General features: G+C 49.9%; 1 protein-coding gene across 1 annotated transcript in view; it reads right to left on the bottom strand.

The window, feature by feature from the left end:
* ABCD1 (ATP binding cassette subfamily D member 1) overlaps window positions 1-12,909 on the bottom strand; it is a 135,725-nt gene that overhangs the window by 86,569 nt on the left and 36,247 nt on the right. Inside the window, exons 2-3 of the mRNA XM_069209415.1 lie at window positions 1,279-1,459; window positions 290-432 (exon numbers count right to left, since the gene is read on the bottom strand). Coding sequence (XP_069065516.1) covers window positions 290-432; window positions 1,279-1,459 — 324 coding nt within the window. The remainder of the gene's footprint in view (window positions 1-289; window positions 433-1,278; window positions 1,460-12,909) is intronic.

Genomic DNA, 12,909 nt, shown 5'->3' with positions numbered 1-12,909 from the left:
TTGCCCCAACAGCACCCCTGGCCTCGAACTGTGCAGACCACTGCCCCTGGCTTTGAACTGCGCAGACCACTGGCCCTGGCCACGAACTACTAGGACTAGCACCATTACGGCATGCTGTGGCTAAAAGGGTCGAATAGCCAGAGACAGATACGGCCATGACATCTGTGCTGCCACATCATTTTAAGTCCTGCACATGAATAAGTTGCTCCTAGTACCCGATGTCCCCAGCCAAGGGCTATCACATCTCATGAAGTCAACAAAACTGAGCGGATGCCAAGAAACATCTCACCTCCTTGTAGGACGACATAACCCGCTCAATGGCATCTGCACCGGCGGTCAGCAGGTTGCGGGCAGTGGTGAAAGCTTCAGTCCGCTCGCTCACAAGTTCCTCTTCCTTCATCTGCAGGGCGGCCTGCTTCACAGCCTCAGAGTCTGTGTGGACAAGAGTGGACCAGCTAAGATCAATTAATGCCCACTAGGCATTAGCACTGGGCACGAGAGTAACACTGCATGACCATGAGTGAGGCAAGCATGCACACCATCAGAGGAGGGAATTACACAGAAACTACAGCCAACCACAAGCGCAGAGCCAATGAAAGAATATCCAAGTAGGCTTCATACTCCATCTCGCATCCTGGAGTACTGTGATGTAGAACTGTGCTCTCAACAGGTAGGGCAAATAGTAATCCGGCCCTCCAGGACAGAGAATGGACTCCCACAATACACTTCCACCACCACCAGTACCTGTCCCCCTGCAGCCCATAGCACAGCAGACCGTCAAGTGTAGTGTAGTGGGCTGCCCATGAAAACAGCCCTGCTGGGGCCTATAACTGTGCGCCCCGGCGCCTGCCCCATGCAGCTCGCAACAGTGGGCACTCTATGGGAGTCTCATGGAGTGCTGTAGTGTGATGGCCATGAATGCAGCCCCACTGGGGCCTTTAACTGTGCCCTCTCTCCCGCCAGTGTCTTTCCCATTCAGCCCACAGCACAGCAACCTCTGTCCAGTAGAGACAGACAGGGAGCGGTGTAGTGTGATGGCCATGAATGTAGCCTCACCTGGGCCTATAACTGTTGTCCCTACCCATGCCCGTCTCCTGCAGCCCAAGCACAGTGGATTCTGTCCAGAAGAGACAGTCTGGTGTAGTGTAGTGTAGTGTGATGGCCATGAATCCAGCCCCTCTTGGGGCTAGAACTGTGCCCCCATCAGTGCCTGCCCCCTGCAGCCACACCATAAGCACACTTCACAGCACAGCGGGCAGGTTCCACAGCAGAGCTTACCGCTCTCAGAGTAGCCGGTGGCGCTAATGATGGGGACGGCCACCATGACCAGGCCGGAGGCGCTCCAGACGTATTTCATCAGGAACTGTTCCAGCATGACGTACCACAGGCGCCGCAGCAGGATCAGGTTAATCTGGGAGGCCAGGTCCTGGTAACACTGCTGCAGCAATGACAGCTCCACCTGCACAGGGCAATAAGAGACAAGAAAGGCATGCCATGAGGTCAGGGTAGACATACCAGGTTGACAGACTAAGGGCTCAGAACACTGCACAAAACTCATCTGGAATGGGCTGCTTGGGTCCCTAAGAAGCAGTCCCAACCCATACTCCCTTCAATTTTCATGTGTTAAAATGATTTATCTTAAAGTTCCTGTACATTTTGTTTGCAATATCAAAGCAAGACAACAAAGAACACACTGACAGTACAGTCCTTGAGATCGTATTCAATTGAAATGGTGCTCCCAGCTCTGTCCTGGCAGAGCACATGTTGGGGGCCTTATTTATAGTTTGGCTGATTGGGTTACTCTGTCACAAACGTGACTGCTATCCTGTTCGCTGTATTACAATTCCATTATATCCGATGGGAATCTTAATAAGGTAGACAGGATATCCGTCACGTTTGTGACAGAGAAACTTGTCCTTCAAACTCTAAGCCAGGCCCATAATCAGTGTTCTTTTGGGCAGCCATTACTAAAAAGATGCTGGAACTCACTAGGAGGTCATCAATGGGTTCTCCGAAAATACAACTTCCAAGAAAGACAAAAAAGGAAAAAACTGTGATGGACTGAAAGTCACCCGAGAGTCTGTAACGCTTCAGGATACCTTATCTACCTTCCTGCATGGTCAAACACGAGCTGTGGGTTTGGTTTGTACTACTGAACTCAAACTATGAAGCAGCACTGACACCAAGCAAGGGTATGGTAGCAGAAGCTATGTAGTACGATATAACTAACGGGCCGACAGGGTATTAGATAACTGTTGCAGGCCTATGTGAGGCACATCCCTACCAGCTTTAATCTACAATAAGCCTTAAGATACATCCTACCCACTAAATCGACTTTAAAACTAATAACGCCAATACATTGACTGCCCAAGAACAGTATGAGGGGTTTAAGCGTTTTGATTGGGGCAGTGGAGAGTCAGAGATTGAAAAAAGATAAGGTATAGAGGGAGAGAATTAAGCTGGGTACTTTGCTGCTGAAGGCTACAATAAAATATGTGATTCTACAGGTCAGGTGAGCTGATGAGACGAGAGTGAGCGCTCCATGACTTAAGGACCCCACAAAAATACCACTTGCATGCTATGTAAACAGGCAACACTGTAGGAAGTAGAGTGCACCGGGTCTTACGTTCGTCTCCGCATTAAAGCAGTCGGTTATCTAAAATTAATCTGGCTTGTTAATCATGCTTTTTTACTTGAATGGCATCCATATAAGGCAACTCTAGAAAACGTAAAGCGCCACTAGCGCTATAGCAGAACATCCAGAGACTAAAGAGCTGCTATGTTTATTCATTTTGTGTGCACACCTATTAGTCAGGGCTCCAGAAAGGATGTTTTTTTGCTACAGATTAAAATTGTGCAGAATTTTGGATTTGCATTTGCCACAATCTATTGATAGTAGAAGAAAGTTGCACTCGCTAAAAAAAAAAAAAAAAAAAAGTATTATTCTAAATGTTTAGTCGTATACAGTTAGTCTCTCCGAAAAGTTTCACGACCCCGTATGCAATGTTACAGTTGGTGCTTTTTAGGTTTCGCACTCCAGACAACTTTTAGATGTCTAGTAGGGTCCACAGATGGATTTTGGCTACAAAAGATTACAGTGGGTTTAGAGACCACACACACACTGCTTGCCAATGGTTGCCTTTGTCACTCATTTACTTGGTTCGTATTCCATGTCATGCCTAACTCTTCTTGTGTTTGTTCCGCCCCTGGATCATAGCCTCTTTTCCATCCTTTTGATTGGCTGACTTGTACCCTTCTACTGCTCAAATTTAGCAAACAAATTCATTTTTCTTTCAGCAGCCTCCCATTGTGCATGTGTTTTCCAACTTTCTCCCTTCATGTCCTGCTTCTCCTGTTGGATACCAGTTCCATGTTCCACTCGCTCCATGATGCGCTTTTCTACCTGACCCTTCTTTTTAAAATGTAGTAATCCACCCTTAATCTTGCTCCCCATGCCTACTCCGTCGCTGCTCCCCTATGTCAGTCATTAAGATACTTTGTATGTTTTTTCATAGGTCCGACAGCTTTCATTTGCTACCAGACCGCTGTACTTTCACAAACTCACTTTTAAACAACAGGAAATTCACAGCATTACTTACCACTCTAAGTGGCGCTTGCCATCTTGGATGGTAAATAAAAAAAAATAATAAAAATAATAAAAATAAAATGGTGCCTGCATTGTTCAGTAGGCATGCCTGGGGAAGCATGTGTGTGCATCCGTCATCATGTGGGTCCACGTCTACTTAATCACATCAGCTATGATGCATACAGTCTTTTTTTTGTGAATACCGTACAGCATCGGTGTAGGAAGTCTGCCTCCCCTGCTTGGTCATCCTGGATTTTTCGTTTTTTTGCTGTGTCTCTTATGTCAAGCCCCAAAGGGACACAGGGGTGGGTCGGCCTTATTGTGCCACATTGGTCAAAGTTCTGCATCTTGAGAACAGCTCTCCGCTGGTCCCCAGAAGAGATGCAGCTAAAGAAGACCTGGCGGCAAACCTTGGAAACAGATATGAGGACCACGAACCACTGCTTGGGCACCCTACAGAATCTTGCCCAAGACAGACCAAAGGCTCCCCTACAGACCAAAGGCTCCCCTACAGAATCTTGCCCAAGACAGACCGAAGTCTCCCCCTACAGAAACCTGCCCAAGACAGACCAAAGGCTCTCCTACAGAAACCTGCCCAAGACAGACCAAAGGCTCCCCTACAGAAACCTGCCCAAGACAGACCGAAGTCTCCCCTACAGAAACCTGCCCAAGACAGACCAAAGGCTCCCCTCCAGAAACCTGCCCAAGACAGACCAAAGGCTCCCCTACAGAATCTTGCCCAAGACGGACCAAAGGCTCCCCCACAGAAACTTGACCAAGACAGACCAAAGGCTCCCCCACAGAAACTTGACCAAGACAGACCAAAGGCTCCCCCACAGAAACTTGCCCAAGACAGACCAAAGGCTCCCCCACAGAAACTTGCCCAAGACAGACCAAAGGCTCCCCCACAGAAACTTGCCCAAGACATACCAAAGTCTCCCCTACAGAAACTTGCCCAAGACATACCAAAGGCTCCCCCACAGAAACCTGCCCAAGACAGACCAAAGTCTCCCCTACAGAAACTTGCCCAAGACAGACCAAAGTCTCCCCTACAGAAACTTGCCCAAGACAGACCAAAGTCTCCCCCAACAGAAACCTGCCCAAGACAGACCAAAGGTTCCCCTACAGGCCGAAGTCTCCCTTACAGAAACCTGCCCAAGACAGACCGAAGTCTCCCCTACAGAAACTTGCCCAAGACAGACCAAAGGTTCCCCTACAGACCGAAGTCTCCCTTACAGAAACCTGCCCAAGACAGACCGAAGTCTCCCCTACAGAAACTTGCCCAAGACAGACCAAAGGTTCCCCTACAGACCGAAGTCTCCCTTACAGAAACCTGCCCTAGACAGACCGAAGTCTCCCCTACAGAAACCTGCCCAAGACAGACAAAAAGCTCCCCTACAGAAACTTGCCCAAGACAGACCAAAGGCTCCCCCTACAGAAACCTGCCCAAGACAGACCAAAGGCTCCCCCTACAGAAACCTGCCCAAGACAGACCAAAGGCTCCCCTACAGACCGAAGTCTCCCTTACAGAAACCTGCCCAAGACAGACCAAAGTCTTCCCTGCAGAAACTTGCAGACCGAAGGCTCTCCAACAGAAACCTGCCCAAGACAGACCGAAGGCTCTCCAACAGAAACCTGCCCAAGACAGACCGAAGGCTCTCCAACAGAAACCTGCCCAAGACAGACCGAAGGCTCTCCAACAGAAACCTGCCCAAGACAGACCAAAGGCTCTCCAACAGAAACCTGCCCAAGACAGACCAAAGGCTCCCCTACAGAAACCTGCCCAAGACAGACCGAAGTCTCCCCTACAGAAACCTGCCCAAGACAGACCGAAGTCTCCCCTACAGAAACCTGCCCAAGACAGACCAAAGGCTCCCCTCCAGAAACCTGCCCAAGACAGACCAAAGGCTCCCCTACAGAATCTTGCCCAAGACGGACCAAAGGCTCCCCCACAGAAACTTGCCCAAGACAGACCAAAGGCTCCCCCACAGAAACTTGCCCAAGACAGACCAAAGGCTCCCCCACAGAAACTTGCCCAAGACATACCAAAGTCTCCCCTACAGAAACTTGCCCAAGACATACCAAAGGCTCCCCCACAGAAACCTGCCCAAGACAGACCAAAGTCTCCCCTACAGAAACTTGCCCAAGACAGACCAAAGTCTCCCCTACAGAAACTTGCCCAAGACAGACCAAAGTCTCCCCCAACAGAAACCTGCCCAAGACAGACCAAAGGTTCCCCTACAGGCCGAAGTCTCCCTTACAGAAACCTGCCCAAGACAGACCGAAGTCTCCCCTACAGAAACTTGCCCAAGACAGACCAAAGGTTCCCCTACAGACCGAAGTCTCCCTTACAGAAACCTGCCCAAGACAGACCGAAGTCTCCCCTACAGAAACTTGCCCAAGACAGACCAAAGGTTCCCCTACAGACCGAAGTCTCCCTTACAGAAACCTGCCCTAGACAGACCGAAGTCTCCCCTACAGAAACCTGCCCAAGACAGACAAAAAGCTCCCCTACAGAAACTTGCCCAAGACAGACCAAAGGCTCCCCCTACAGAAACCTGCCCAAGACAGACCAAAGGCTCCCCCTACAGAAACCTGCCCAAGACAGACCAAAGGCTCCCCCTACAGACCGAAGTCTCCCTTACAGAAACCTGCCCAAGACAGACCAAAGTCTTCCCTGCAGAAACTTGCAGACCGAAGGCTCTCCAACAGAAACCTGCCCAAGACAGACCGAAGGCTCTCCTACAGAAACCTGCCCAAGACAGACCGAAGTCTCCTCTACAGAAAGTTGCCCAAGACAGACCAAAGGCTCCCCTACAGAAAGCTGCCCACGACAGACCAAAGGCTCCCCTACAGAAAGTTGCCCACGACAGACCAAAGGCTCCCCTACAGAAAGTTGCCCACGACAGACCAAAGGCTCCCCTACAGAAACTTGCCCAAGACAGACCAAAGGCTCCCCTACAGAAAGTTGCCCACGACAGACCAAAGGCTCCCCTACAGAAAGCTGCCCACGACAGACCAAAGGCTCCCCTACAGAAAGTTGCCCACGACAGACCGAAGTCTCCCCTACAGAAACTTGCCCAAGACAGACCAAAGTCTCCCCTACAGACCGAAGTCTCCCTTTCAGAAACCGGCCCAAGAGAGACCTAAGTCTCCCTTTCAGAAACCGGCCCAAGAGAGACCTAAGTCTCCCTTTCAGAAACCGGCCCAAGACAGACTGAAGTCTCCCCTACAGAAACCGGCCCAAGACAGACCGAAGTCTCCCCTACAGAAACTTGCCCAAGACAGACCAAAGTCTCCCCTACAGAAACTTGCCCAAGACAGACCAAAGGCTCCCCTACAGAAAGTTGCCCACGACAGACCGAAGTCTCCCCTACAGAAACTTGCCCAAGACAGACCAAAGTCTCCCCTACAGACCGAAGTCTCCCTTTCAGAAACCGGCCCAAGAGAGACCTAAGTCTCCCTTTCAGAAACCGGCCCAAGAGAGACCTAAGTCTCCCTTTCAGAAACCGGCCCAAGACAGACTGAAGTCTCCCCTACAGAAACCGGCCCAAGACAGACCGAAGTCTCCCCTACAGAAACTTGCCCAAGACAGACCAAAGTCTCCCCTACAGAAACTTGCCCAAGACAGACCAAAGTCTCCCCTACAGAAACTTGCCCACGACAGACCAAAGGCTCCCCTACAGAAAGTTGCCCACGACAGACCAAAGGCTCCCCTACAGAAACTTGCCCAAGACAGACCAAAGTCTCCCCTACAGACCGAAGTCTCCCTTTCAGAAACCGGCCCAAGAGAGACCTAAGTCTCCCTTTCAGAAACCGGCCCAAGACAGACTGAAGTCTCCCCTACAGAAACCGGCCCAAGACAGACCAAAGTCTCCCCTACAGAAACTTGCCCAAGACAGACCAAAGTCTCCCCTACAGAAACTTGCCCAAGACAGACCAAAGTCTCCCCTACAGAAACTTGCCCAAGACAGACCAAAGTCTCCCCTACAGAAACTTGCCCACGACAGACCAAAGTCTCCCCTACAGAAACTTGCCCAAGGCAGACCAAAGTCTCCCCTACAGAAACTTGCCCAAAACAGACCAAAGTCATTTGCTGCTGCGCTACAGGACATTTGGGCTAAAGGGCAGTTAGTAACCAGGATTACGTGGCAAATGTATCAAATTATGTAGAACACACTGCAGCTGTAAAACAACCACATTCCCAGTGCCCTATGCTAGAAGGTATGAACTACTGTTAGCCAGCAAGGCTGTGATGTCCGAGAAGGGGCGGTTGTGATGTGTGTGTGTTGCAGATGCACCCCAGAGGAGGGTGAAGGCAGGCAGGCGTGTGGCTTGGAGTTGGAAGAAGGCATGCGGAACATGGAGGGTAGGGTCGCCCGGCAGGAAAGCGGGAGAGCATTATCGAGAATGTTAACTTATGTTCGATTTTCCATGCAGGGATCTACGAACACGGGTGTTTTTTTTTTTAGCTAGCGCCAATTCTGAGGATGTAGAACAGCAGAAGGGAGCCGCATAGTGCCTGCCTTCCCTGTTCGTGTGGGTTCCAGGCACCAAACCACACTAACAATACGCTATACCCAAATATGTACAATTAGGAAAACACACGGTTCAATCAGTAGCATTCTATAGCGCTGCCTCCAACTAGTCACAATGCGACTAAGGCGCTTTGCCACCGGTAAATAAATCTAATTTCAGGAGGCCAGTGCGGGAGGGGCTCTTCCATCAGCCGATGGGAGGCCTGGCGCCAGAGGGCTTCACTGCCCTTTGTCACACTTGGACGGCACCCAGGCCACAGGCTCTGGGGCAGGGAGGAGTGCTCGGAGGGCGTCCGCTGCTACCCCCGCCATGAGGCCGGCGCCCTGGAGTAACCGAGCCACGGGACCTTCCCACCCAGCCACCAGCGCCAAGGGCGGTGAGAAGGCGGCTTCTAGGAACTCAGGGCGACGAGTCATTCCATCCCACCACACTTGCTGCTAAGCAGCAGACATACTTCAAGGTTTGTGACGAATCCGATTATGGTTTCAGAATCTGGGGGTCCTAAATGAGGGCATCGCTCATATCAGGACATTCTCTGCCTGGGATGAGGGCAGTGCCGCCGTATGCTGGCAGAGGGCACGGCACGCGTGATTCGAGCAGTGCCGTGCAGTCAATCTGGAAGGCACTGTCAGAGGGAGCGAGGAGTGCAGTGGTACTATCTCAAAGCGGATGGTACAGCCTGGCTGGGAGGGGGCAGTGTGCAGTGGGCACCCGAGGGTAGGGTGTCCATATGACGGCCCTACCCAGCCTACACCACAGGGGTAATCTTCAGGAGGCCACCGAGGCTGTGGGTGAGATCTGCTGCCACACAGGCTGTCTCTTCGGTGGCACTGCCGGAGGCCGGTACCACAAGAGCGTGGCCCGTGGCCTCCACCAGACTTCTCAGCAGGGGAGCGTGTCGTGGCACCTCCTCCCAACAGCCAGGCGAGGGATGAAGGATCATAAAACACTTCTACCCGGCCATGAGCGAGGTCCGCATCCCACCCCTCACCCTAGCAAGTGGAGGGAAGGCCACGACGTTGGTTCCACCACTCCAGGTGCACTGGACGGTTGTTGCCACTGAAGCCCGTAGGGTGACCACCCGCCCGTAAATTTCACGGACTGTCCGTAATTTCGCCCTGCCGTCCGTTGTCTGTGATGAAAGGCTTAACAAGACGGCATTGTCCGTAATTTTAGCCTTTCACCAAAAGGACAAAGGATGGCAGGGAGAAATTAAGGGCAGATTAGTTTCCCCAGCTGGAGTGGAAGGCAGGGAGTCCCCTGTGCTGGGAGGGAGGGGCAGACAGATAACAGACCTTCTTGCCAGGGTGTCTCCTTCCCTTAAAGAAATGCAAATGTGGGCAACTGGTAAATCTGCAAATGTAGAAGGGCTTGAAAACCTGCATCCACTTTAATCAAAAGGAGTCACTTGAAGCTTTCTGATGGCAAATACATTTTCTTTTAGAGAGGTACTGCAATGGTGCTCCAAGGTGACCTGTGGAGTGTGTGGTTTTAATGGAGTGTTATAAAAAATGTTAGTACTAGGTACAAACTGTATATTATTCAAATCTGTATTTGAGAAGCACTTTTTTTTTTTTTATTTAACCAAAATGTATTTGCGCTTTTGGAGCAGCCTATTTATGATGTAATTGTATTTATATAGCCCTTACTATCCCTGACTAGGCGTTGAATGCATGTTTAAAATAAGGACTTAAACATTCACAGTTCTTTCAGATGCCTCGGTACCTCATAGTACTAACAAACATTGGCAAAGCCAATAGGTCTAGTCTACGCAAGAGTTCATGACTTTGCCAACGTGTTTTAGCCATGTTATACACCAGAGTGGCTGCTGTTCATGGCTAAAAGTTAGTGACATAGTTGTGTGGAGTGGAGTAGAGCGGCAATGGAGCAGTGGCGTAGAGCCCAGTGGTGCAGGGTACAGTGCAGTTGTTTAAAGTGCATTAGCGTAGAGTGCAGTGGTTTAGAGAGCAGCGGCATGGAGTGCCGTAGGACAGAGTAGAGTGGCATAGAGTGCCGTGGAGTAGAGTGGCATACAGTAGAGTGGCAGAGAGTGCAGTAGTGTAAAGTGGTGCAGTGGCATAGAGTGCAGAGTAGACTTGTGTGGCAGAGAGTGCAGTGGCGTAGTGTAGAGTGGTGCAATGCAGAGTAGAGTATAGCGCTATAGAGTGCAGTCACGGACAGTGGAGTGATGCAGTGTAGTGGAGTGGCGTAGAGTGCAGTAGTACATAGTAGATTGGTGTACAGTACAGTGGCAGAAAGTGGCATAGGGTACAGTAGCATAGAGTGCAGTGGAGTAGGGTGGCATACAATAGAGTGGCAGAGAGTGCAGTAATGCAGAGTGGTACAGTGTCAGAGTGCAGAGTAGAGTCATGTGAGATAAATGTAGAGTCCCAGACATACACTCTAGTGCTATGAGACTACTGACAAGTTGTGGGTACCTCACATCCTTACATTAAGTGTAAGACTGCCACTCACACCATCTGCCCTGCCTCTTTAATTTTTTTTAGCTTGAAGGTCAATGGGCGGTTAAGGTAAACCAGATGTTTTTGTTCAATTTGTTTAAACTAGCATAAGGTTAATTACCTTAATGTTTCCCAAACTGTTTGCCAGGGGTTTTAAAATGCTCAGAAACAGAATAAAAAAATTTGCTGTTGCTTTCTCTTTAAGAACAATTGGGTAGATTTGGGTAAGGGTGATGGCCTTACCGCAGTACTGAAGGGCATTAATTTAGTACTGAACAAGGACATAATGTGACACCTGAATGTAGCACACCAGGAGGCAATCACAAAAAGACCACAGTGAATAAATAGTGCTATGTTAAAAAAGAGTAAATAAATGCACTGACAACATAGTGAGGCATGGCCTCTCTTGCGTGTGTCTGTAAAACTGACGTTTGTTCTTGAATTTTTGCACTGAATTTTGACCCTTTGTCCTGACTTTTTGTCCTGAATTTTGACCCTTTGTCCTGAATCTTTGTCCTGAATTGTGACCCTTTGTCCTGAATTTTTTACAGTCCTGACCAGAATTTGCATCAATGCCAGGTGGTCACCCTACCCGTCACTGGCTTGGTTATGGAGCTCATTTAGGGGGAGGGAGAGCCTGGGCTCGGTTACCAACCCTGTGGAAAGACCAAGAGACGACAGAGCATCAGACTAGTGGTCAGCTCAGTGACTACACGTCCAACATGGCGCCACAGGTCCAGTCAACCAAAGAAGGACTTGTGCATTTTCAGAAGAGTATGCCCAAACATGGGCTTTGCCATTGGATTCTAGCTAGCTGGCTGATTAGGGGTGATATCCCGAAACCGGGCCCCGGATGCTTGTTTACGGTCGAGGGAGGACCTGGCCTGGCAACTCCCATGGGGAGCAGGGTCAAGACTAATTTGCGTATGACTGGGTCAAATCTGGGCATTCCGCCCCTCATCTGTTCTTTTTGCATTCATGCACATTTTGGAGTAGTTCTTTCGGCAAAGGTGCATGACCCACCCAAACCTCTTTCTATAGAGATAGGTGACAGGGATCCCCTTTGATCATGACCCCTTTCCCAATTCTGAAATTCACATAAGAGGTCACGCTAAGCTTCTCCATAACCTCGCAGCTGTAAGAGGCTGGCCTGGTTTGTAGTGGGTACCAAAGGTACTTAAAGCAAGTCCAGTTATCCCTTATTAGTGGAATCTAGGCAGTGTAGAAGCCAGGATGTCTAGAGGTAGCTGTAGGCAGAGCAGCCAAGGCTGAACCAGGAGACATGCAAAGCTCTTGCAATACCACTGTAGTCACACACATGAAAGAAAATACTCAGTGTTACAAAAATAAAAGGTACTTTATTTTAGCGACACAATGCCAAAAATACCTCCTGAGGGAGTATAGTCTCCAAAGTAAGTAAATTACACAATATTTACACTAGTAACCAAAAACAGGTAAGTAAATAGTCAGAAAATAGTGCAAACAGTGAAAATCGCAATAGATTGCAATGGGCCTAGGTGGAACACAAACCATAATCTAAAATTGTGGAATGCGAAAGTCAGTTTCCCACCTATGCAAGTGTAGCGTGTAGAATGGCACTGGGAGTATAAGAAAAACACCAAAGGTAAGTAAAATACCCCAACCCAGAGCCCAGGAAAGCAGGAGTAAAACACAGCAAGTTTCCTAAAACACACTAGAAGTCGTCACAGAAGATAATGCAAGAACCAGAAGAGAGTGCAAGACACCAACAATGGATTCCTGGACCTGAAGACCAGTAGAAGAAGGGAACCAAGACCAAGAAGCCCAGGGAGAACAGGAGCCCCTGCTAACCCGGATGAAGGTACAAAAGAAGAACCACTGGTGAGAAGATAAAGTCAATATTGCACCAAAGAAGACAGATGCGGGTTCGTGGTTGGTGCAGAAGATGTCCCATGCCAGATGGATGAACGCAGTCTGGTCTGCGTCACTGGATTCCGACAATAAGCCTTGGCTCACACAAAACACACGGTTGGTGCAAAATGGCACTGCCCGGGTCCAGGAGGGACCTGGTGGCCTCTACCCAGGAGGGGGCTCTCAGCAACTCAGAGAGCCCTCAGAAGACCAGACAGCGTGCACAGGACTCCTACAGCACGGGGACTAAGCACGTGCAAACGGAGGCCCAAGCCGCCGGAGAACCATTCAGGAAGCTGTGCGTCGAAGGATGGAGTGCTGGCAGCCTAAGCTGTGCTGTGCACAAAGAACGTCTTGGAAGGACACACACAAGCCTTGGCAACTGCAAGTCACGTGGTGCATGGGGGTACTGTCTTGCATGGGGAGGCATGC

Source organism: Pleurodeles waltl, chromosome 10 (assembly GCF_031143425.1).
Source record: "Pleurodeles waltl isolate 20211129_DDA chromosome 10, aPleWal1.hap1.20221129, whole genome shotgun sequence".
Taxonomy (NCBI): domain Eukaryota; kingdom Metazoa; phylum Chordata; class Amphibia; order Caudata; family Salamandridae; genus Pleurodeles; species Pleurodeles waltl.
The sequence above is the reverse complement of the archived record's forward strand: the minus strand, read 5'-3'. Positions and strand labels throughout refer to the sequence as shown.